Source organism: Saccostrea cucullata, unplaced genomic scaffold (assembly GCF_032062105.1).
Source record: "Saccostrea cucullata isolate Sc308-1 unplaced genomic scaffold, CSIRO_AGI_Scuc_v1 ctg2581, whole genome shotgun sequence".
Classification (NCBI taxonomy): domain Eukaryota; kingdom Metazoa; phylum Mollusca; class Bivalvia; order Ostreida; family Ostreidae; genus Saccostrea; species Saccostrea cuccullata.
Window position 1 is genome coordinate 41,321 of NW_026930184.1, and position 26,026 is coordinate 67,346.

The following is a 26,026-nucleotide window of genomic DNA, read 5'->3' on the forward strand; positions in this document are numbered from 1 at the left end:
CCAAAAAATCTTCTACATCATATACTTTCGTTTCAATATTTCCAACGCGATTCGTTAATTTACTAAGGGCTGACAAATGAAAATAACAAACACTTCTGCTGTCTGGGTTTCGGTTTCGGTAGTATGATTCGCGGGTTTAAACAGGTGTACCCATAGCGATAAAACGACTTTCAGGTATTTTTAAAAAAAGGTTTATTGAGAAAGAAATTACACTCTGACCAGAAAAAGCACCTTTTCGTCGTGCTAAGGAATTCAAACCTCTACAATGCAATGTATTTCATTAAACCATGCTCTTATCAATTATAATGATTTAAAACTTTTAATTTTCTAGAAATAATATAATTGTAAAATTTAACAGCTTTTGATTTAAAAAAAAATATCTTATTTTTAATTTGTTAAGTATTTTTAAGCATTTGCTTTCAATAAATCATACACAATTCAAATTTTAATCCAGAGAGAATGAATGTCCACTTTTCATATCATGCGTATATTTTTCAGTGTCGGATTCCACTAAGGAGATTTTGTTTCTAAAACAAATTAATATCTTGAAAGTCCTTATACAGCAAACAAATTAAAACCAGTTTTGTATTTAATCTAAGTCTATTTATTTAGGGCTGAGATAACACACCTCCTAACCTTATTAATATTCAGGGTCATAAACCCAAGGGAGCATTCATTGCATCAGATATTTTCTTTAAACAAGGAAAGACAACTCAAGATTTTTAATGGTATAGTCAGTTTCTTTTATCAATTTATATACATGTACATTTAAACTGTGATTAATGGGGGGGGGGGAGAAAATGTATTGTGATATATGTTTTATTTCATTAACATCACTTCTGATTAATGTTTATGTTGAATGAGTATAACATTAACACACAGTCTATTTTCAGTATGAAATAATGCTTATGTATAAAAATATGTTCACTAAATTTCTGTTTAATGAATACAGGTAAATTGATTTTCAAGTATGCACTGTACCTGATTTCACATAAGCTACATATCTGCAGCTACTATTACATGTAAATATTTCTGGAAGGTATCTATCTACATAATAATTATATTCAGTTATTATTATTATTATTTTTTTTTGTTAAATGAATTCAACAAAAATAATTTAAACTGATATGCACACCATTTATATATCATGACTCATATTGGAAAAAAAGACAAAGTAAACAAACACCATCAGGCGCGGATCCAGGAATTGAAGTTAGAGGGGGCGCCAAAAGTAGGCAAGGGGTCTGGGGGCCGCCTTGAGGCCCCCAGTGGGTCCAGGGCAAAGCCCTGGTGGGGGCCTAGGGGGCGAAGCTCCTGGAAGCTCCTGGATTCTAGAGATTTTGTAGAGTAAAAATGAGGTCTACCGAGTAGACATATATACATTTTCTAGACAAAACTGTGATTTACGTTAACTTTGACAATTTTAGGGGGGGCGCGCGCCGGGGGCGCCCCCCCTTTAAATCCGCCACTGACCATGCAGTCATATTTGTATTTACAAGAAATTTACTAAGCACTACATGTAGACAGACAATGAGATATTCAACAACAAATAAGTTGTATATTACAGGACTATGTTATAGTAAAGATCACGCTGTTTAAATATGAAGTAGAAATTTATAAAACAATATTTAGATATCCTTCACAAGATCTCCAAATTTGAATATTTTTTAATAAACAAAACTAAGTGCACAAGTACATTCTAATTATTTTTTTTCTTCATACTCAAAAAGATCAAGATTCCATGTTTTTAAGATAGTCAAGCTTATAATAAAATTCATTGTAAAAATATTCAAGTGTTTCTTTCTTTACTGATCTGGTTTAAAATACATGTGTAATTAAAATATGTAATTCATATAGTTTTAGCATGCAATACCAGTGAAAGCTAGCTATTACCCCCCTTTTTTCCAAAAATTTTCTATATTGTGACTGAATTTATTAAAAACACCAGTTTTAAGTTATAAATCTTATCTTATTATTGTACAACCTATGAAGTTGCCTGCATGGCGCAGTGGCAAGAGCGTCTGCTCGAGAGTCATGAGTAAGGAGTTGATCATTAAATTGCTGGTTCGAAGTCCCACTGTCGTACAGAGAAAAGACTGTATATACAGAGGTCCTGTGTTGCAGTAGGTGCTTGCACCAAAAAGATCCCTCTGGCGGTCAGTCGCGAATAAAAAATGACGCGTATAATAATTGGTTTACAGTATACAGAGGTCCTGTGTTGCAGTAGGTGCTTGCACCAAAAAGATCCCTCATTGCTCAATTAGCCATGTGTGCCAAGTAAAGGGCAAAATTTGCAGCTCTCCACCAGCAAATGTTGGCATCCCCATATGAGTTAAAAATTCTCAAGAAGAACATTAATTTAAAACAACATACAAACAAACAATAAACTAAAGAGTCTTTGAATATGCAAATTCTTCTTTTCTTAGAAAGGGATCCTCAAACGATGTTTAGATATAGTTCATAAGAGTAGAAAAGTACTTTATCATCCCAGTCTTCATGAATTCAGCAACCATTTTTATATGGCCTGAAAAATATAAAATGTTAATACATTAATATAAAAGTACATGTATATGATGGATATATTTATAATTCATCATAAATTAATTGAATTAATAAAATAAAGTCACACTTGTTATCTTGAAAGGCTTATTGGACTGCTGAAAAACTGAGATATCCAAGAGATTCAGGGTAAGATGTATAGAACAAAAAATGTGGACTTTAAAATGACTCCGATATCTCCATGTGTTCAAGATATCACTCAGTGTTCAAGATATATACCAAAGTTCAACTCTAAACAGAGTATATAAAATTCATATATGCCATTTACGGTTGCTTATTCAATCTATCGTTGTTCATTAATAATCTGCATGAGAAAGAGATCTGCGCAAAATGAGCTAATTGAATTAACAAAAGTAAAACATATGCAATGCAAAGTGTTTGCAAATCTTTCATTGAATTTGTTATACTGTCATGAACATCAACATATCCTAGGTAGTCAAAGTTGTTTGATTTTAAGATACATGTGTACTGTTGTTTAACTGTACTAAATTAGACTGCACTGCATTCACTTGAATTCCAACAGCACACATTTTTCACATTTATCATCCATCATTTACTATCATGATGAGAGTTATGCCCCTTTTCTATAACCCCAAAATATTGCTTTCTCTCTGAAAATTGTAGCTATTTGACCTTTTCTAGTTTATGAGCTCTGCAGATTATTCATAACCAGCTATTCTAAGTTGCAGCTAGTTTGATATTGAAAGATTAATTGAAAGATTGAAACTCTAGATATTAACTAAAGTCTCCTTTAAATAGGAATTTAAATTATGAAAACTGAAATTATTTTAATCCCTACTTAATTTAAAAGCCAAGAAATTAACAAAATGATTTTCCAATATTTACAAAGGACTTTCAAGATAAACATTCTGTCTCTAATTATGGCACATCCAATACCCTTGATTTTGGGATTCTGTAATATGATGTATTCATTAAAAAAATATATGATGCATCGCGGCTCTGATAATCTAATAAGATTTTATAAAAAGCCTTAAATATTCCAGAATAAAACTTTGACCCCCCCTGCCCCCCTCCCCCCCCCCCTACTGTGGCACCACCCCACCCTATACCTATATCTGAACAAATCTAAATCTGCTCTGAACTATATCAGAGTGACTTATCATGACTTGCCTATTCTTGAAAAGAATTGATTTAATTTTTTTGTCTATTTTTCCTATATATTCCGAATTACTATTGTTCTCTCTATTTTATTGCTTTACACATCATCACCAGTTATCAGCGTACCTTCTCTTTGGCCTTGACATCCTTTCCTAGATTCTCATGGTTGAAGCTTTCATCAGATAATTCGTATATGTATTGTTACAGCTGAACTACAATTATGATTAATAAATTAATACAATCCTTTAAATTTAATTAATGCAAATAAAATACATGCATTTGCAATTATGTGAAAAAAACTGAATGAAAAATACTGACAAATATATCATTGCGCTACATGCAAACCAGAAAAATACGAAAATCATTTTAAGTTTGCATAATATGATGATTTATGTATTGGCATAATTTTCAGTTCATTAAATTGTTTGCTGAAACATACAACCAACTGTATTTATACTGTCCCTTTTAATGGATTTTCTTCTGCCTTTGAACTTACATGTACTGTTATGCAGCATGATGTGAGAATTTTTCCACCCATTCATTATTATTAAAGTGTCTGCTGAATATAGAACAGAATGTGATTAAATCTTTGAGCATTAAACGAAAACAAAAATCACTGATCATGCATTATTTTCAATTATATTGACCCTTTTTATCAACATCTCTCTCTCTCTCTCTCTCTCTCTCTCTCTCGGTGTCTAACTATATATAGATAACTTTACACAGGATTCTTTTATACACTGATATGTACATGTATATACTGGAGTAATTGGGCATGCTATATAATTTTCTTTGTTTATTTCACACAGCATGATCAGGATGAAAATAATTAAATATTAGTTATAATGTTGCATATTAAATGTTATAAGTTTATCCTTACAGTTACATGTACAATACTCACAACAGGCAAACCTTGAACTTTCACATCGCTGTCTTCAGAGTATATCCTGCAAGAAACATTCAATGCACATTATAATTGTTTTGATTTGGTTTTTCTTTTTAATATATTTGCCTTTTTTAAAATGAAATTATAATTTTTGTGCATGCATTTAGTACAGTATCATGCGCATACATATGGCAGATCATTTTTAAAGTCAATCAACAATGCCATTCTTCAAAAGAAAAGATATACATTGTATACATGTAAAGATCAGTAATGCCCATGTTTTAAAAGTGGAAAAAAATACTTTCTTATGTATGTAATTTGTGTGGGATGGTGCATATCATAAAAAAAAAAGGATGGAATGTCTTGACGATAGATGACTTTACAATGCAAGGCTAAAAAATAATTGATTGCCCGCTGGACTGGGGTCAGTGAATTTTTTTTTATCTAGGCTAGTAGTAGCCTAGTGGGATAGTGATATTATGATAAGCTGACCAGTAAAAAGCCTGTGTGAGCAGTGAAAGAATTTTTTTTCTAGCCCTACAATGATTTCACATTTGTCTTACATCATATATATATACATTGTCTAAATTCAATATTGTTTGTTAATGACCTTATAGGGTCAATTGTGTTATTTTTGTCATACCTGGAGATGGCTGTTCAAGATGTACTCTAACCTGTAATAGACAAACAAAAAAAGAAAAATACTTTTCTTGTAAATTAGATACATGTATTCTTACAAACAAAAATGCAAAACATCAATGTAAATTATGTTTACATCTACAGAGACACAGATTGATGCATGTCTGTAAATTATTATACCCCATGCTAGAAAAGCAGGAGGGTATATTTTAAAAGTAATTGGTATGTCTGTCCTTCTGTTATGCTTTGGGGTTCCCATCTCTTATCCGCTAATTCCTCAGCTGATACCACTGAGTGATATTTGATGAGACTTGCACAGAATCTTTATTACATATTGCAATGGTGCATCTTCTATTTTACATTTTGATCCGACACATATTTTGGGTTTCCCATAGCAAATCATGGACACTAATTTAGTGTCATGCAGAGCTCATTGCTCAAAGTACCTCTAGTTTTATAATATTTATACTATCTCATTAGCTAAATTTTAGATGGGCAATACTTTTAAAGGGAAAAAAGTGGTACACATAGAAATATTCAAAAACTTTCATAAACTACATATGTGAAGTTTCATGTCTGATATATAAACAATTGTGTGAGAACTGCATGCATTGACTCATGTTGACATCATGCATCTGATCATAATATATCTATATTAAATTAGAAAAGTAACCACCATTTTTATATCATTAGGCTCTGGTGAAAACTGCATGATTGATATAAACAGCTGACACTATTAAAACTGCAAACAAATGTAAACAAACCTTTATCCAGATACACATGTATATGTGTAGAGGAAATTCGGAAGAACTTGTTGTGCATGTACACACGAGTATACGAATAGAATTAAATTTTAGTCTCTTGGTATTTAAAAAACACACAAATGGTTCTCACAAATCACTGGGTATTGATAAGTAAAAATAATGACTTTTATACGCGTAATTCTGCGTATGCATGCATGGTAGACTACCTTACAAGTAGGAACGGCCTATAGCGCACCTGCATTTTCTCTTCAATTTAAGACATGCTATTAACATCATTTGACAAACATGCTCTAAATATTTAACCATTTTGTGCTACACGTAATCGAAAAAATAAATAAAATTCTACTTACAAGTGTTTTTGTTTACTAAATCAATGTATGTGGGTTAATCTTGACCGACACAAATACTCCCTTCCACGTGGAAACATGTTTACAAAATCGAGAGGTGCTGTTTTGACACTTTAAAGTGCAATAGCACTTGACAGAATGAGAAACCGTATACCTACTTTCACTTTTCAAGTAAAGAAACGTTTGTTTTTCAACTTTTTGCAATTTACAAACCTTATAAATCGAGAAAACATAAAGTTTTACCTCTTTTTTCATGTTGAATTTCTCTCTCGATTTTCACCACTGGCATGTTGCTCTCGCTGAATTCTCGCGAGGAAAGCTGTTCGGACGTTTACGGATTTTGTTCATATTTTATTACGTTTATCTCCGAATTCTTCCGATTTATGCTAATAAGGTTAGGAGGTGTGGATAAGGTAAAGTCAGTTACTAGCCTTGAAAGTTATGTATTTCCTCTAAGGAGGAAGAATTTCACAAGAAGTTGATTTTTTCGGTATTTGAACAATTGTTTTGTCAAAAAATATTGACATTCGAACGTACCCTTCTTACTCAGAAATTAATTCTCCCATTTCTCGCGAAGAATTGATTCTTCATGGTTAGGAATTTTTCTATTTGTAAAACATTTAACGGTGTTGATTTGGTCACGGGACAGTTATACTACCATGTCTTTATTGGTTTTATTTTTTACCACAAAAATATCCCAAAACCTATGTGCTGTTTAAATCATATTTAATTTTTCTGGACATACATGTAATTTCACTTTTTTATCCCCACTGTAGCCGTTATGAATACTATATTTTTCCCCATTTCGGTACATACAATTATCGTCATATACATATCAGAAACCATCCTTGTACATGTATCTGATGACAGATTTAAGTCGCAATTTACATTATATTTGTCGTCTAGGGCTTTGTCATCTTAACACAATTATTTTGGACAGATTCATGCTACAAGGATTTTCACAAACTCAACAGCAGAGATATTTTCACTATACCATATATTTACATGACAGTAAATTAAGAAATTTCAGTCAACTCCTTGGTAGTCTGGATGGGCTTTAGTCCATTTTTTGATACCACGTATTTGTACAGTGAGCGATCAATTCAGGCATTTGTCTTGTTGTAAATTTTGAATTTACCGAGTCGCAGTAACAAAATTTTATGTTGTAAATTTTGTTTTTACTGCCACGCTCCTGTAAATTAAAAATTTACAACATGACACATTACAAAAGATAAATCATGGGAGGAGTTTATTTCTGATTCTTGCATATGGTTGTCAAGAGTTCCTTTATATGATCTTACTTTTACAAAGACATTTAAAATGACTTGAAATCAATGGTGAAGAGCTAAGCAAAACATGCAAACGATTTTTCTAAGATATCGATACATATTGGATTGAGGAAGGGAGGTTTTGCTTTTTGCACATTGAGTAATTGATAGTGGGAGTATTGAGAACTCATGAAATATATGGAGATAACTAAAAATATTTATACTCAATTCAAAAGTCCATTTAAATACAAATAGGAGCGGAGCAAACACGAACCAACGGTAGTTCAGAGGTTAGGTCAGGGCCATTAATGAGTGAACTTACCCTGCCGACCGGTCACACCCGCTGTGTGTTCCTTAATATGATAAAAAAATAACGAATAACGTGTCCTCAATTCAGTGTGTAAATAATGGGCTAACAATTGGTATGAATAAAGTCAGTCAGCATTTGTTTAAATGATGATTGATACAGCACGTTCCTCAATTTATTTGCATTAATTTTACCAGTAGAAAAGTCAGGTACTCTACATCTACGAATGCTACATCTAAATTAAAAAGTTTTTTTTATCTTTACAATTTGCATGTTGAATTATAAAAGCTAAAAATAATATTTCGGACCTCTGTAATGAATATTCAGTCTGAAGTGCGATTTTAAATATTATATAAACGTGTTTTGTTTACCAAAAGTTTCTCTTTTCAACAAATTATCGTAAGAATACTGATCAAAAACTCTTAAATAAACAAGCAAAAGCAAATTAATGTTGTTGAGATCGAGATGCATAAAACACCTTCCATTTAAATTACTTCAAATTAAATTTAATCGAGGTTTTTCCTCGTATGAAAGGATTTTCTTCACAACCAGACAACACTAAATAATTGTTTTTTTTTTTAAATATAAAATCAATTGATTTAATAAAGATTCACAGTCTTAAACATTTTTATTATTGATGTAGTTAAATAAATGGTGAATAAAAATTTGTATTTAAGTGCATATGAATGTAATATTTACATAAATCATAAGTATTCATACACAAGTTAAAACAATGATTTACCAATTAAAAAAAACAATAAATTGTGAATTGTTAATTATTCAAACAATATTTTCATTAAACTGCAATATTTTTTTCAAATATAAATTCATACATATTAATGAAAAATATTTATGATAAGGTTGAAGATTGGCCCCCTTTAGAAGTCTTTATTCCTCATCTGAAATAAAAAATGTATAATTATTTAAACTTCGAAATATGTTTAAGGACAGATGATACAAACATTTTTTTTTTACTTTGAAAATGATTTAATATCATGTCACAAGTTTAGAAAAGTGGATGGTTCTTAAAATTTTTTCTCCTAAGAACTGGAATATGAAAAAGATATCTTATGAAAAAAAAAATATTAGTAATATTTCAATGAAAAAACAAATGTAGACTAATTACATTTAGTAAAGGTTTACAGATGAAAACAAATTTCAGAATATCTTACCATGGTGCTGAAAGTGTAATATACTTAAGAAAAATATACCAAGCCAGGTGAATTTTATTAGGAAAAGCTAAATGGTAAAAATCAGCCTATGTGATATTGCTAATTTTTTGTCATTTTGTTCGTCCTCTTAAAATTAACCTGGCTTGGTATATTTTTCTGAAGTTTATATTACACTTTTAGCACCAAAGTAACATATTCTGAAAATTTTATCCACCTGTAAACCTTTACTGAATGTGATTTGTCAATATTTGTTTTTTTTATTGAAATATTACTAATATTTTCCAAGTCTATTTCATTTTCCAGTTCTTCGGAGAAAAAATTCTAAGAACCATCCACTTTTCCAAACTTGTGACATGGTTTTAAATCTTTTTCATCTGTCTTTAAATTATATCTAAAATTTATGAAGAAACGAGGCTTCATGATCAATTACAACTAAAATTTCAAAACAATATTTTTATATTGCTTGTTATACAGAAAAAGGATAAAAATACGGGTTTGCGAATCTATAAAGGACTAATGAAATGGCAGGCTGTCCAGAAAAAAGGGAATAGTTATGATTACGCCAGTTCATGAAGACAATGTATAAAACTTACCCAACATAAGAAAAGTTGATATGACTAGACAAGTAACGCTTGTAGCTGTATCCACCGTCACCAAAGGAGCTATGTCTGTTATTGGGAACTCTAATTAATAAATGATGTACATAGTTACATGTAACATAATTATCAAATGTTATCGTAATGCTAGTGAGCTAAAGAGGCTTGAGGGTCAACATTTAATCGTCGTACATAACTTTAATTTTAGGTATGATATCAAAAGCTGTCAACTATCATTTGGCAAAGAAAAATTACATACTTTTCATTTTTTTAAATTTGAACATTTTTGGTATATAAGTATCTTTATATGGAACTCAGATACTCTTCCTCTAAAGGAAATCAATATAGTCTAAAAATGTTCACAATGCCCTTATCCCCATTGAATCGAGTAAAAATGTAGAAAGTTCATACATTTTCTTTACAAGATAAAGTTGAGAATCTGACATAAAATTGAGGAGATGTATGGGTTTTGTAAGAAAATTGCTTAAGTTTTAATTATAATAGCCATGCAAAACCATTCGATAATACCAAACATAAATCATTCAAGGGATAAAAGTATTGAAGTGTACCGAACTTTCATTTTTCTTGCCTTGAAAACGTGTTGAATATATGCCAGAGTAAGAGAAAATCGGTACTCAAATTTTTAATATATATTATATTTACTATTTTTGGCAACGGTTGCAACCGCTAATCCCATTTCTGACAATAAAATTACTTATTTGAGAAGGGAAATCTCACTGCTAATTTACATGTACATCAATTCCTTATATTTCAAAAGAAATATAGTTCTTTTTTCTTGAAAATTGCTACCGTTATTTTAATGGAGAAAATAACATCATCTTGGTTGAAAGTGCACAAAATTGTTTAAATCATTACAAAAGTGTACCTGAATATTTACTACAGTTTAATAACATCCTTGTTGTAAAGACACACAAAAGATACATTTGGCTTCAACTCAGGCAACAATAAAAATTGAAACAAATTAAGGATTCATGTCAGAGTAGTAGTAAGAGCTTCTGCTTTAGAGTTGCAAAGTAAGGAGTTGATTCTTACGTCTTGGGTTCAAATCCCACTGCTAGACGTGGAGACTAGTTCTGTGGCTGATGAGACCGTGTGAACCAAGGTCCAGTGTCGCAGTAGGTGCTTGCACGAAAAGGATCCCTCACCGCTGTAAGGCCCTATGTGCTAAATAAAATTCAAAATGTGCAGCAGCTCTATACCTGCAAGTGGAGGCGTCTCCTTTTGAGTGAAAATTACCCGGGAGGGGCGTTCAACAACAAAGACATCAGTTCAATCCCACCTTTGATGTTTCGGAAGTTTTATGGACTTTGATATTGAATACTGTTCGTTATCTCCATATCCTTCTTTCATACAGAACTATGCATTTACAATACATAGCAGTTAGAAGTCATACTTACTGACGCTGAATGTCCAGTCATTTGGGTTCCACAGAGCAGGCGATTTAGGTCCACAACCAGTTGTACTTTTGACAATACCTAGTGTTTAATTTTACACTTGTTAAAGAAAAATTAAATTAAATTATAATAGAATAAAGTTTTATTTTAGCTTTAAATTAAAAACTGCAAATAAAAATGGTTCCTTTCACCTAAATACACACCTGGACACAAATACCGGGCATTGTCAGTCACAATTTTTAGTTTGCGAAAGTTAATTCACGTGATGGTAAACATCAACAGAAAAACGGAATATTTTAAAACACAAGTGACTTTGACCTTGGCCTATATAAAATGCCCCTTTCAAAGGGTCAGTTTTACAAAATAAAAAGGTTATTTGAATATTAAAATAAATTAGTTGTGGATTTCAAAATTAATATATTTAAATACCGTCAATCTTCAGCTACAACATACAACATGTATAAGTATTTGAATCGTTTGAATCCAATCCAAATAAACACGTATTAGCATTTAAAATCACTTCAAATGACATATAATGTAAAACTGGAAATACAATTATATACCTGGATCAAGTTTGATGTAGTAATGCTCCTTCACTTTCAGTTCAAAATTGATTGAAATGTTCAGAATCCAGTTGCCTGAGCTGGTGCTCTCAGATTGGTATACAGCTAAAGCACTTTCAGAAACATCTATCTTGGAAACAAAATTGCCATTTTTGGTGTAGAAATAAATAAAAGCTCTTTGGTTCGGTTTCACTTCCTGTAAATATGTTTATGTCATCGTCCGATTTCAAGAATTGAGAAAAATTGTTCCCCTTTCCTTTTTACAACTACATGAAAGATATGCATATTGACGTTAGCCAATACACAAAACATTTTGAACATTGATAAATGTCAATTCAATAGAATCTTATTCAGTGCCTTCTTTGAGCTAACCTGTGAATATATTTTGAATACTGTAAAATCACATATATTTTGGGGGCAAATAAGATGATTCATGATTGTACCATACCAATTGTGAATAGGATATCAACCAAGAAATAGCACTAAATAAACCTTTGTTCTTAATGCCCTTACATTTTATTTCAATATCGCTATTCTACAAATAATATGCAAACTAACTGTTCTTAATGGAACACTCCATGTAAATTCACAAAATTTACAGTACCATATTTTATAATAAACAACTGTTTTTAATGTCGTTAGATTGAGGCCATTTAGATTTATGAATGAAGATTTAAAATGGTTGTTTTTGCAATTAATGTTAGACAATATGAAAAATCTGGCATCGCAAGCGCAAGATGTTCTGGAACAATTTTTTTTAAAAACTTTTATTATGACTGTAAGTTTTCAAGTGAGTAAAAGGTATTTGATGTAATCTCACTTTACTCCGTCTGCCCCGCTCCGAGCTATGATTTGTTCTGTCCAAGTAGAATTGATTGGAATACCGACACATGCACCATCTAGACGTGTTGGCATAACAAACTTTGGTTTGTCTTGACAAGGTTTATCAGAAGAGAAAACGTTCACCAGAAATTGAAGGGAAACACTACTAAGCGCATGTGTGGTGTTTAAGGGGCTGAAGTCTTCAATTTGAATGGCAACAGCGTACCAGCCAGTTTCGTTTTTGGCAGTGTATGAAATCTCGCATCGTTTCTGAAATAAAATGCGAAGTTTATCTATAATTAATATCTTATTGAGGCATTTAAATAGTCAAAGTTTGTTAAATTCTGAATGAGTCCTTGACACAAAATTAATATGAGTTACTTCTCCGTTTTGACAAGTAATTTGTTTATGAATTGTTCTTCAGTATGTAATTTATATATCTTACTGAAAACAATGGTCTCCCAATCGTGAGTTCAGCCTAACCTAATATTTTAAATACGCTTTCTAACATCTTTATAAGGAAAACATTGATCCTTCCTAAATCTCCTTTTTGCGCCCGTGACATGAACATTATCTTTTCGCCATTTTTCAAAAGATGATCTCTAAGATCTGTTTTCTTATGTTTAACTTTGGAATCTTTTCGTCACTTGATCCTAATTTACCTTTGTTCATAAATTGAAAAGTTATTCGCTACAAAAAATTAAATTAATTATATTAAGCAGATTTGTTCTTACAATTTCCTTGATTTATCCCATAACAAAAAAAATAGATCCCACATTGTGTCCTCTCGATAAGCAATGCAGCATGGAAAAAACCTTGAATATTCACCATTAAAATGGTTGTATTATGCTTGTATATACACTCAAAAATGAAATAAATAACCGTCTATAAGTTATTCTCCAGCAGTAATGCAATGCTTCAGACTATTCTTTTTGTAATTCTATTAGCTTTATCGTTTCCTTTTTTAAAATAGTACCCCCTTAATTCAGTTTCTTTTTATTTCATTTGGACAAACAAATTCTCATCACATACAGAGTGAAGTATCTATCATGTAGTAAATTAATATAGAAATTGATAAAAAGATCGTACGTCCGACACGCAACATGTGAATTTCTGACACACGTAACACCTATTCTTTTGAATCAGAAAAAAGTTTATCCTTCTCTGATACATGTACCATATTCAATTGCAAATCATTTATGCTTGGACAAATACAGTAAGTCGTTTTAATTTCACGGTGCTAAAATTTTACGATTTTTCAAAAATCAAGGAGCAAGAAATTAATTTACATTTCGTTTAAGCATTTAATCATTTTTATTAGTGATCGATAGCATTTACGATGGATTTAATTTCGCAGATAAATGATGAATTCCGAACACAGTAAAATTAAAACCCTCTTTTTGCCAATCTTCAGTTTTGAACAAGCTGTAAGCGATCGAAACAATTATAAACTTTATTACAGAATTTATATTGAAGTAGTTGATATTGTTACCTCGTCGAGAAATGAATTTGGAAAAGACCTACACACTCCCCCACATTCACTCTTTGAGGACTCTGCCCATCTACATCGAACTGTGTCATTATCTTTGTCATAAACTGAAATTTGTTCAAAGATTAAGATTTTTGAAGTTTTTGTATTTTGATTAATCTTTTTTTTATTTGGCAATATTCATATGTAAGATTTAATGTACATGTACATGTCGAATGTTATAAAAAATTTTAATATGCACTCTAAAAATGAGGAAGAGTTTTTTTTTTAAATGTGATCCTCAACTTTCCCACAAAAATATAACAAGAGTACCTGGTATAGTTATGTTGTGCTCACATCCATGCTGTAGACGTATAATCGGAGGCATTGCAGAGACTGGGGATGAATTAATTTTTCCGGTGTCACGTCGCCGGTTTAAGTCAATAGTTGTTCGCATTTCCCAACTGCCTCCCCCAGATACAAGCGATATCCAACCTCCTCCTGTGAATCTGATAAAATTTTTGTGTATATGAAAATTTATTCTGCATAAGTTTTTAAAAAAACAGCATTTAGATTGAATGAAAAAGGACGGTTTTACACACCCAATTTGAGCAGACTTATCCTGGAGAGTATGCACAAAGCTGCGTTCTCCTTGCGTCCAGTCTTCCTGGACACTGAAATCAGTGCAAACGATCCCGACATCTGAAATCTTTGAAGAAAAACTCGAGCAGTCAAAGCACATGACATCACCGAGGGCAGCAATGACATCACCATCTTCAATAGTTGTTTTATTACACATTGTTACACCACTATAAGAACGTCTCCATGCCATTCGGAATGTAACAAGCACCTAAAACATTGCAAGTATTGGAAACATTACCTTGCTAGCAATTATTATATTATATTGAATTAACCACGTATGCAGCCGACGAAGGTATATTGCTGCATAAGTATGCGAAGTTAACGATTGAAAAGTTAAACTCATCCTGTTAATCAGAAAGCTTGGTTGTAACATGTAGAGTACCATTTCGGTCTTCCTCAATATCTAAGTATGGACCTGGTGACTTACACTCTGTTATATCTTTTATTTCAAGCTCATGTGGATGTATTGTATCGACATAAGCATGGAAATATCCATTGTTAATTGACAACACGTCATCGATATATCTATATGTCGAGTTGAAGGTCACAGCGAGAGTTATCTGCTTTTCACAAATAAGATTTTGAACAAATTCTTCTTCATATGAATACAAAAAACTGGGCGCAATTGGAACCGAAGGGAATTCCAATAGAATGTTGGAAGACGTGGTCTCCAAATACCACATAGATATATTGTCAATCAAAAACCCAAGCATCTTTTCAATATCAAATTCAGAGTACCTGCGTGTACAATCAGAATGTTTCTTCATATATTTCTTTCTTTTCCTCATCTCTGTAATTTCTCTAGACTTTTTCATATACAAGCAAAAACAAGTGAATCCTACTGATAAATAATCATTGACAAGGTGAGTAAATTTACGAGTTCCTTTTTTTGAAAAAGCAGCTGTCAATGATTTAAAAAAAATCTGAACTTAAATTTTTTGTGGAGGAATAGTTGTATGCTGTTGATTTTGTTAAAAGTTTTTATTTAAAATGTACCAAAAGTTCCGTGAATTTTTGTTAGTATCCACATCTAATTTACTTGTTGTACAGCTTATAAATGTGTATGTAAAGTATATTCAAGATCGGCAGTATGTACTGACATATTTCTGTCTATACACTTCCCAAAATGCTCCATTGTAACAGAAAATTTTCTGCACTTTTGTGCGCATAGTTCATTATGCAGAGCAGCTGCTGCCGCCTGCATGGTATGACTCAATAGTTTACTATAGGTTTGGTAAACTGTTATTCCATGTCGCATGCAAACATAATTGATATTTATGACTGTTTGTTCGCAATGTTCAAGTACTGTAAATTTATTACATTTGGCGTGTACGATATTTAGCGTAAATTGAATTTTCTACAAGTTGGCATAGATTTGATTTAGCGCTTTTTGAATTTGCGTGATTGATTGATTGTATACTGTTTAACGTCCCTCTCCAGAATATTTCACTGATAAAGAGACGTCGAATTTGCGTGACATAAACCTCTGTATAAAAAGCATTTAGCGATGTACTTGATTTAGAAAGAAGCTAAAAGGAATAAACAGCCAAATGTAATACGTTTACGGTATTTTCAACAAGAGGACAACATACTATATTCCTCGTCATTTTTTCTTATTTTGGTGTGCTTTTTCGTGCACGTGTATTCATTGCTGAATTTGTAGTTCAAACAAGATACTTTTGCACATATCTTGTAATTCTATCTTGTCATTTATCTTCACTTGAAATAAAATACTTACAGTAAATAAAGTGTCTGACAGTATATGCATATACCTGTCAACTTAACTCACCTCGTTTTCGTTTTGTGTGGGTTTCCACATAAAAATACCTCCACGGAAATGACTCCCTTCGGTCCATTGAGGTAATATTCAGGTGATAAAAAACAGCTGAAGAAACCAAGAACCCATTGTCCAAAAATTTCTCTTGAGATCTTTCCACTCTTTTTACAGCTTGATTCTCCGTGTTTGCTCTGCTCTTATTTTGTATATTTGTTTAATGGACGTTGAGATTGAATACTGTTCGTTATTTCCATATCCTTCTCTATGGAACTAAAACTCCTTATAACCGATCACTCAAAACTGCCTTATGTAAGAGTTTCGGTAGATAGTTCGCTTTGCGTTTTGAAAACATGTGCTGCTGGATAGATAGAAGAGATCTAAGGAGTTTCGTTCATTACGCTGCACACTGCAGTGTTATAACTTAGTATGATCTTAAAATCAGTAATGCTCAGTTTATTCAGCTTATAAACCATTTATGAAGAGATTTAAGGAGTCTTGTTCATTACGCGCACATATAATTGACCTTAATATATTTTTTTCCTCTGCAGAAACGTTTCTTTTCATTAATTTCGGGATTTAGACGACCTACAACCTTTCAAACTTTCCTTTTTGTACACATCCGAGTGTGTGAAAGTATGAGAATGCATGAAAATTCGTGCGAGATTCACTTAATTCGAATTTCATGGTAACGTACATTTCAGTAAAGTACATTTCAAATGATCACTTTCATGTAAAAAATAATTTTTAATTGCGTTGAGCAAAACGTCTTTGCCAGTTTACAAGATACAAGGGGTTGCTTATTCAGAGTCGTCTCATATTTTCTACTTAATATATATTCTTAATGGAAGAATATAGGTAACGCACATTTCTTTCTTATCTCTACGATTTAGTATGTCTTTCATTCCGTAAACATATTTATAAAAGTTGCTCAAATTGTTCAATTTCATGTTACATTATCAATGTAGGAGTAATTAATCCTTTGAAATTTCAAATTTAGCCCATCAATAAATAAAGGAGAACAAAACAATCAGCTGTATAATCTTTGTGTTTGCTTGTAATGTGGTCGAAATAGAAGTAAGCGACAGGGACATTGCACAATAAAAATTATTTATTATCACAAAGAAAACGTATTTATTGTTGTGAAAAGAAATATATATGATACAAGGTTTATTTTATAAAAAAAAATTTTACTTGAGAATCAAAACTGCATATTACACAGAGGCGATTAAGCATAATATTTGCCTCGGCGACAGTAACGTACATTTCAAATAGGCTACTATATTTGAATTTGGAACTCCTAAAATACCTTTTCAGATCGATAATAATATGAATTCTTATTCATTGTTATATGACTATTTATAATGTTGATTTAAAAATTACATCAGCAGTATTTCTTCTAAATGAAAATGAGGCGACATTATTTGAGCCCTTATATTGAGAATGGGTGTGCACACTGTAGTGTTATAACTTAATGTGATCTTAAAATCAGTAATGCTCAGTTTATTCAGTTTATAAACCATTTAAAATTTCTCATCATTTTATAAAGCTGAGATAAAGTATCTGGACATTTGAATGTCACTGTATATAACTAGCCAAACATTTCTGTTTATCAATACTCTGTCATGTCTGTTGTCTTTGAACAATTTTCCTTCTGGATTGTCTAGAATCCAACATTCATTCGTGTACATAGGAGCATTATACATGTAAAGCGAGAAGGATATTCACTGATTTTAACAGTGTCGTTCAAAGTCAGCATTTCGTGAATTTTATGACCGTTATAATGACCTTTTTAGCAAATATAACCCATCATTGGGTCTTATTTGGGTTTCTTTCGAACTGTTTGTTAGGTCTTTGTTTTCCCACTGACTTTACTACGGAAAGTTTCGTATACTTGTTTAGTATGCACAAATCACGGTGGGTGTAACCGGTCCACAGGTTTTCTTCTCCTAGGAACCATAGATTCTTCCTTTATAATTTTCTGGGGTCCGTGTTAATTGTGCTCTTTCCATATTTGTATCATTTATATTTTTTTCAAATCAGTGTTTGTTATAAGTTTTACCTTTTACTACATGCAACTGAATGGCTGTCTATCTTTGAAAAATGTCTCCTATCTATTTAAAGAAAACTACATAAGGAGGGATTTAGTCATGAATCATTTTTAATGATGACTATATATCAAAATTAAGAAACATTATCCATATAAGCAAAAGTATACATGTGCAGTTTTACAGGTAAGATATATCCAAGTATTAATAAAGTTTGTTTAATTTGTTCAAGTTACATTGAAAACCTTAGTTCGCTATTTTTAAGTCATAAATCATTAAAACGTCTTTTGATATACGATGACTATTGATACTATTGAGTTGGTTTGGAAAAAAATATTCTTGAAGGTTAGCAATTCTTTAATTCTTATTGAAAGTCATTGGATAGACTGCTCAAGGTACCATTAATTAGTTTATTTTTTATTACGAGTGTTGTTTAATAAATAATGTCCTCAGTGCTCGGAAAGAAAAAAAGAAGTTTTTCAATGATCTAGTATTAATGATTTTACTTAAATATTCTCTTTTCATTAAAACTTACGTCTTAAACATTTTTATCGAATTTCTGATTGTTTTTAGAACACCTTTTCTGAGTATGACCCTTCGTATACTGGAATATGGCAGATCCTATGGTTTCCTGGACTTGTTTTTTTTTCCTTCTGAAAGGTGTTTTTTTTCGTTTGAAAGTGAAACAAATCAAAGGGTGAATAATCTGGCGAATATGTTTGGTGTGACAAAAGATTAACTCTAAATTTTCGAATTGAATTTCAGACGACGAACACGGATTATTTTTAAAAATAATTGGTTAGACATTCTTACGCGCTACCTTTTCACTCATTTTTTCAAAATATAGGGTGACCGTTAAGTACTAAGCTATTCTTTTAAATTGTGTAAACTATCCCCAAAATGATTATCAATTCTTAAAGGCAGTCAAACATCATCAGTAATATTTGTTGAAGCTTGGCAAACAGTACATTGGTTGTTGTAAGTCTTTGTCGCCAAGGACGGTATCCATTTTTCATGCCAATTTTATCAATTGAAATCCTCCTGCTCATGTGTCAATAAAACAAAGATTTGGTGATGTAGATTTATCATATTTCAGTAAATATTTCTTTGGGATTCCAAACGAGTTTAACAGCAGCTTTCATGAAGCATGTAACTTCACTCTAGTTTACTGAATCTTTACCATTTATTTATAATACAGTGTCTCGAATAGCCATTGTTTTGCAGCTTCTCACAGTGAAACTATGTGGCAACAAGAGGCCCACGAGCAACATCGCTCACGTGAGTAACTTGGGTGATGCAGTTCTTTACCAGATTTCCCCTCTTGCTATATCTATCGTGCCCCTACCCCCTTCCCTTTTATGATTTTAAAAATTTTAAGTCTGCACTACCCCAGGATGCTTTCACATAAGTTTCCTGGCCCTGTGGTTCTTGAGAAGAAGAATCATAAAAGATTTTTCCTAAATATATCCATGTAAAACTTGGATTCCCTATTGTGGCCTCGCCCTACTCCCCGGGGTCATGATTTTAACAATTTAATATCTACACTACCCAAGGAAGCTTCCACATAAGTGTCAGCTTTCCTGGCCCTGTGGTTCTTGAGAAGAAGATTTTTAAACATTTGTTTTATGCATTTCTATGTAAAACTTGGGATTCACTATTATGGCCCCGCCCTAACCCCAGGGGTCATGATTTTAACAATTTAATTGCTACACTACCCAAGTAAGCTTCCACACAAGTGTAACTTTCCTGGCCCTGTGGTTCTTGAGAAGATTTTTAAAGATTTGTTCTATATATTTCTATGTAAAACTTGAAATTTACTATTATGGTCCCGCTCTACCCCAGGGGGTCATGATTTTAACAATTTAATTGCTACGCTACACAAGGAAGCTTCCACATAAGTGTCGGCTTTCCTGGCCTGTGGTTCTTGAGAAGATTTTTAAAGATTTGTTCTATATATTTCCATGTAAAACTTGGAATGGAATTCACTATTGTGACCCTGTCTTATCCCCGGGGTCATGATCTAAAAATTTAATATCTACACTACCCAAGGAAGCTTCCACATAAGTTTCAGATTTCCTGGCCCTGTGGTTTTTTTGAGAAGATTTTTAAAAATTTGTTCTATATACTAGTATTCCTATCTAAAAATAGAATTCCCTATTGTGGCCCCTCCCTACCCCCTGGGGTCATGATTTTAACAATTTAACATCTACACTAATCAAGGATGCTTCGACATAAGTTTCAGCTTTCCTGTCCCAGTGGTTCTTGAGAAGATTTTTAAAGATTTGTTCTATATATACCTATGTAAAACTTGGTTTCCATATTGCGGCCCCGTTCTACCCTCTGGGGTCACGATTTTAAAAATTAAATAATTTAATTTCACTTGAATCAAGCAGTTTCATTGGCTGAATCATTCAGAGGAACATATAATATTTTGGATAACATAACTTGCCTACGTCACAATGAGTTCCGTCAAAAACGTATTACTCCGCTTGACGTTACTTTTAAAATAATGCTCAATTTGAAGTCTTTTTCCGGTGGAAATATTGTCTCATTGTCTACATTGGAATTAAATTATAAGGAATGAAGCTAATTTCAACTTATGTTATCCGATATAACAAAACTTGGGGCAGTTTACGCTTTTTTATAAACCGCTTCGCGGTTTATAAAGCGTAAACTGCCCCAAGTTATGTTATATCGGATAACATAAGTTGAAATTAGCTTCATTCCTTAAATATTTACACTACCCAAGAATGCTTCCACTTAAGTTTCAGCTTTCCTGGCCCAGTGGTTCTTGAGAAGATTTTTTTATGATGCCATTTCATGATTATCTCCCCTTGTAAGGGGGACTGGCCCTTCAGTTTAAGAATTTAAACTCCCCTTTACCCAACAAGTTTTGTACCAAGATTGATTAAAATTGGCCCATTGGTTCTAAAGAAGAAGTCGAAAATGTGAAAAGTTTACAGGCGGTCGGACGGACGGACGGACGACGGACAAAATGTGATCAGAAAAGCTCACTTGAGCCTTCGGCTCATGTGAGCTTAAAAGTGGCCATATAAATTGTTATCAATTCAATTCATTTCAATTCAATAAAGAATCAATCATGAGAGAGAGTCAGGCTTAGTGTCACAGGATTTCTGTTTTGTATGTCACAGAGCTCAGGACATTATTTAAACAAAAAAATGCTTTCTTTGTTTGTTGTTACTGGAATGAACGGAAGCAGCTGTTGCAGAAAAAATACATAACCCGCGTAAGCGGATTATGTAAATTTTTCTGCAATAGCTGCGACCGTTCATTCCAGTAATAACAAAGAAAGAAAGACATTTTATTGTTTATATTTATATCTGTTTAAATTATCATTTTAAGTAGGATTAAAAATATTAATTATTATGTTAATGATGCGAACGTCTTTGTATGTTTCATTGATGGAACAGTCACTGATCAAGAAATCTGTACAGGTGATATGCCTAATGTAGTTCATGCAGTGATGAACGCAATGGGTTTTCTTAAGAAATAAAGAAGAAAGTATTCAGTGGATGTAAATATTTTGAAGTGCCGTCGTATTTTAACAAACACCCTGAAATTTAATGTCAGCTGTCATCCCATCAAATTATTGCTTTCAGTGAATCCTTTCACCAATCCAGTAGATTTGGAAAAGCTGACTGATCACCTAGAAGGAAAAAAAATCATTTCTATAATTGAGCATCAACATTGTATACATGTATATAACAATACTGAGTATAATAATGTAAGCGTGGAAGAATACTTACTGCATGCATTAGGCGAGTCTTCTAAGTCTTTCCATAATCCCGTTGGCTGACAATAACGTACGATTTTAAGAGCAGCATTGCTAGTGCAGTTGTACTGGATTCGACTCCCTATCATCATGACGCTTTTCGACTTGTTTTTCAAATGAAATTCCTTTCCAACCAGCTGTGGACCACATTCTGCAAATTCAATATTTGAAATCATAAAAATAATTTTAATTAATTTTATAATTTTAAAAAATTTGATTTTCAAAAATTCGCTTTAACTTATTTTTTTCCGGAAAAATGTTTAGTAATATTTTGATCTCTTTTTCAAACCAGATTGTGTGATGGGATTACCTGTTATGCTGCAGCTAACTGAATCGTTTGCCAGGACTTCGCATCTCTCATTGACTCCACACACTGTATCATTACAAGGAGATACATCTAACTATAAACAAAGAACTCTCACATCTTATTTTTCATCATTTCAGAGAACCACTAAGTACATGAAACATAGAGAGATAACGAACCTGTACAAGATCAAATGTCATTAAATCAATACAACAATCAATTTCCGTACCAAGGAAAAAATGGGAAAATTCGAAAAAGGACAAAATTTAACAAAAGTCACTTACCAATTTATACATATCACTTTTTTCAAGATGCCGCCATGGAAGAAGTTTCTGTTCTAGAGGATTATCCTTAGATGTGTTGTCAAAATTGATTTCACAAGCTTTATAGTATTGTAGATAGTCTATGGACTTACAACTTTTTCTTAAAAGACACTCCCTGATGCATGTGAATGGTCCTATATTTTCTATCATACGCAATTTATTTCCTAGCAAATGGCCATGTTGGAAGATATCCCAGCTATAACACTGACCAGGATCAGATGGGACAAACAGACAGACTCTGGAGAATAGAACTAGAAGAAAAGCTGCAAAGGATTCAGAATGAATGTAATAAATATTTTCAAGTTAGAATCTTTGTAAATGAAAAGGTTCATTTAAAGAATGGTTAACGATAGTATAAGCAACTGTTTCTTCACTTTAAAAAAAACAAGTTTCACTATGAAATATATGAAGATAACAAACAGTATTCAAGCTCAAAACCCCATAAAACAATACCAAAATAGGAGCAGAGCAAACAGGGACCTGTTGTGATTGGTCATCAACAAAATTACTTAAAAATCACACCTGCAGAAAAAATATTTTAAAGTTCTAGATAATCGTTCAAGAAAAATCTGTCAACAGAATGTTTAAAACTGTCGCTGCATTATACTTAGCTCTTTTTAGCCAACTTTCTATAAACGAAGAAAACAACACTTTGCTTTGGTCTTCAGCTCGAGGAGGCCAGATATATAGATAATCTCTTTAGATGTAATTTACAAAATGTTTTACCCACACAAGCCAAATTGTATGAAAAACAAAATGAATTCAGCTTACTTTAGAATGTAGTTTAATTTAATCGATTACAGTTTGTTACCTTCAGCTTTTTCATTCTAATTTTAAAAGTCACTTATGTCCTCTTTGATTATATATATATATTTTAATTTTGTAATAAACATATAAGTATAAATTATAAATTTAATGAAGAATTGCTGCATATTTTCAGAGCAATTATTGTTTAACATTTGAATAATGAGATAATTTTCAAATAAATGCAAACAAACAATTAATAATTATTTACCTTCGAAACTTAACTTCCAAACACTCAACAAAGCCATATCTTTTTCCAATAAAGTTTAATGCGTCATTATACAAGCAATCAAAAAATAAGGTAGGTTTGTTTTCTTGTAATGGATTTAGGCAACTGATACATATTATCGATTGAAGATAAATGCCAAAATATTAGATATGACATAACATTTCTTCAAGTTATTTGCAGCCAGCAGTCCACGATAAATTGAAAGAAAAATATTTACTTAAGGCAATCAAACGGGAAATGAGAGATTTGTATTGTTTAATTATTACGCCAGATTTGGATATTTTTGTTGTTAAGGTTCTTCTACAATTAACAATATCATCGACTCTCTTATCATCACTTCATAATAAGGAATCATTGATTTATTTTGCGCCTGCTTAGAAATATAAAAAGTAAAAAATTTAATGGAATGATGTATTAAAAAATAATGACTAAAAAGTAAATCGTTGAATTGTGAGATCTCTTTATTGTCAGACTTTAATTTGAATTGTATGACTGTTGTTTTTGCACAAGGGACAAAGAACGTAACTAAGGTTTGCTATGAATTTTAACTCCATTGAAATACACGTACATATCACAATTCAACAACTAATTCAAAAACAATCTTGACGCTATTTTCACGAGGTAGATCTGTCAGCTGGAGTAAGGGGTATCATTTTTACTAAAAGTACATCTAGAGTACGAGCAAAATGTAGAAAAAAAACTCAACATATTAGTGTGATATGATCTCCGTTGTAGCAGAATGTGTTCTAATTGAAAACTGAATTGTCTTTTTCCAATTTTAAAAATATGATCCCTTATAAATCTTTTTACAAATCACTTAAACATGATCCAAACTACTACACGATAACTTTATATCAACAAATTTATCATTTAAACTAGAGCGGAGCTCCTTACAAAGCAACGAGTAGGTATTCCGCGGGATCAGTAAAGAGGACAAGGTGACCTTGAGTCAAGGCCATGCTATTTCTAAAGTTGTCAGCAATTTTCTAAGGGGTATCATTTTGCAATGTTTCAGAAGAAGACAGACAGAAAAGAAATGTACAGTTATTCTGATAGTGAACTTGAACTTGAAAAAATGACTTTCCGTCAAGCCATGACACACTCTGCAACTGGTTTTAAGCAAGTCCGTTATGTAACCGACTTTACAAGTTCACATACTCGTATACGAGTATACTTTCTGACTATTAATCTAAAACATCTTAAATCCTTTGTGGCCTTAAAGATTTTTTTTAAGTAATAGAAAAATGATCATTTTGTCCTTTTAAGTGTGTGTATTTTCATAGGAAAAATGTTCAGTCTTTTTAATGACGCCCTCTTGGGTCAATGTTTAGAACGTCTGCTCTAAGAGTCGCGAAATAAGGAGTTTATTGCAACTTTTGAGGGCACTAAGAAGTAAAATTCTTCCATAGTGGAAATAGAATGTATTCGCATTGAAAATGGAAAAAAAATTAAAATAGTATTTTTCTTTCCTTCTTAATTTGTTCGAAACGCCATACTTCCAGCACCGAATCATAGACTTAGAACACATTATTATCAAGGTACTACCATTGTGAAAGTCATGTTTTTGCCCAAGCCGGTAGAAAGGAGTTTAATTTTTAGGGAGGGAGAAAAACAGAAGAAAACGTTATTAAAGAAGGGGAAAAGTAGGGGGAAAATTAAATATTTTCATTTCTTATGTTCAATTACATATTTTTAGTCAGAGATTCTTCTTACAAAGAAAAAAACGTAATTGCATGCATTTATACGTGGTGCAGATACATGTATCTATCAGATGGAAATTACCATTAATCATATTATGCTAAAGGGAAATTAAAATCTTGATGAAGCATGTCTCACAAGCTACGCTTTCTGATTCATTATTTAATTTACATAAACATGTAGTCCAGCATGTGTTATCAATAAGTACTGAAGGTTTGGATGGTATCCTTAATCCCAACTTAGTTCCAAAATGCAATTGCAGCCTTAATTTCAAATTTGTTACTAAATATTATCTTTAAAGGATCTACCAAAATAATAACTTAATTTAAATGGGAAATTCTTCTGTGACACCAGACAAAGTTCATAATATTGATTCACAGGTGAAGCGTCGTACATGGATTTCGTGTAACAACAAAAAACCCCCATTACTAACAGTTCTGGATAATATCCAAATAAACTTAAAGGCACCTAAGCTGTTACCGATAT

At 32.1% G+C, this 26,026-nt stretch overlaps 2 protein-coding genes and 2 long non-coding RNA genes across 4 annotated transcripts; all 4 read right to left on the reverse strand.

Moving 5' to 3' along the window:
* Positions 1–2,211: 2,211 nt before the first annotated feature.
* LOC134283180 (uncharacterized) lies at positions 2,212–6,715 on the reverse strand. The gene is made up of 6 exons (XR_009995434.1): positions 6,318–6,715; positions 5,208–5,238; positions 4,580–4,625; positions 4,175–4,237; positions 3,805–3,890; positions 2,212–2,524 (listed from the first exon to the last, which is right to left on the reverse strand). It is a non-coding gene; the product is annotated as an uncharacterized LOC134283180 (long non-coding RNA).
* Positions 6,716–9,657: 2,942 nt separating this feature from the next.
* LOC134283181 (uncharacterized) lies at positions 9,658–11,907 on the reverse strand. The gene is made up of 3 exons (XR_009995435.1): positions 11,636–11,907; positions 11,076–11,153; positions 9,658–9,744 (listed from the first exon to the last, which is right to left on the reverse strand). It is a non-coding gene; the product is annotated as an uncharacterized LOC134283181 (long non-coding RNA).
* Positions 11,908–12,425: 518 nt separating this feature from the next.
* On the reverse strand, positions 12,426–16,728 carry LOC134283182 (uncharacterized). Its single transcript, XM_062765636.1, has 6 exons — positions 16,616–16,728; positions 16,357–16,533; positions 14,528–14,775; positions 14,259–14,434; positions 13,950–14,053; positions 12,426–12,727 (listed from the first exon to the last, which is right to left on the reverse strand). Exons 2-6 carry the CDS (start codon positions 16,384–16,386, stop codon positions 12,452–12,454), a joined length of 834 nt encoding a protein of 277 aa, XP_062621620.1. The 5' UTR covers positions 16,387–16,533; positions 16,616–16,728; the 3' UTR covers positions 12,426–12,451.
* Positions 16,729–22,442: 5,714 nt separating this feature from the next.
* Positions 22,443–23,944, reverse strand: LOC134283188 (uncharacterized). The gene is made up of 3 exons (XM_062765641.1): positions 23,825–23,944; positions 22,771–23,072; positions 22,443–22,583 (listed from the first exon to the last, which is right to left on the reverse strand). The coding sequence occupies exons 1-3, from the start codon at positions 23,859–23,861 to the stop codon at positions 22,443–22,445; spliced, it is 480 nt and encodes a 159-aa protein (XP_062621625.1). The 5' UTR covers positions 23,862–23,944.
* Between the last annotated feature and the right edge of the window lie 2,082 nt (positions 23,945–26,026).

What these genes read in the sequence shown, in the direction of transcription:
- LOC134283182 (XM_062765636.1), bottom strand. Translation starts at nt 16,386, where the DNA reads ATGTGGAAACCCACACAAAACGAAAACGAG. An exon ending in CCACACAAAACGAAAACGAG is followed by an intron (nt 14,776 to 16,356) that starts GTGAGTTAAGTT and finishes GCAATGTTTTAG; the next exon opens with GTGCTTGTTACATTCCGAAT. An exon ending in CAAATTCATTTCTCGACGAG is followed by an intron (nt 12,728 to 13,949) that starts GTAACAATATCA and finishes ATTTTATTTCAG; the next exon opens with AAACGATGCGAGATTTCATA.
- LOC134283188 (XM_062765641.1), bottom strand. Translation starts at nt 23,861, where the DNA reads ATGGCTTTGTTGAGTGTTTGGAAGTTAAGTTTCGAAG. An exon ending in TTGGAAGTTAAGTTTCGAAG is followed by an intron (nt 23,073 to 23,824) that starts GTAAATAATTAT and finishes AATCCTTTGCAG; the next exon opens with CTTTTCTTCTAGTTCTATTC. An exon ending in AAAGTGATATGTATAAATTG is followed by an intron (nt 22,584 to 22,770) that starts GTAAGTGACTTT and finishes CTTTGTTTATAG; the next exon opens with TTAGATGTATCTCCTTGTAA.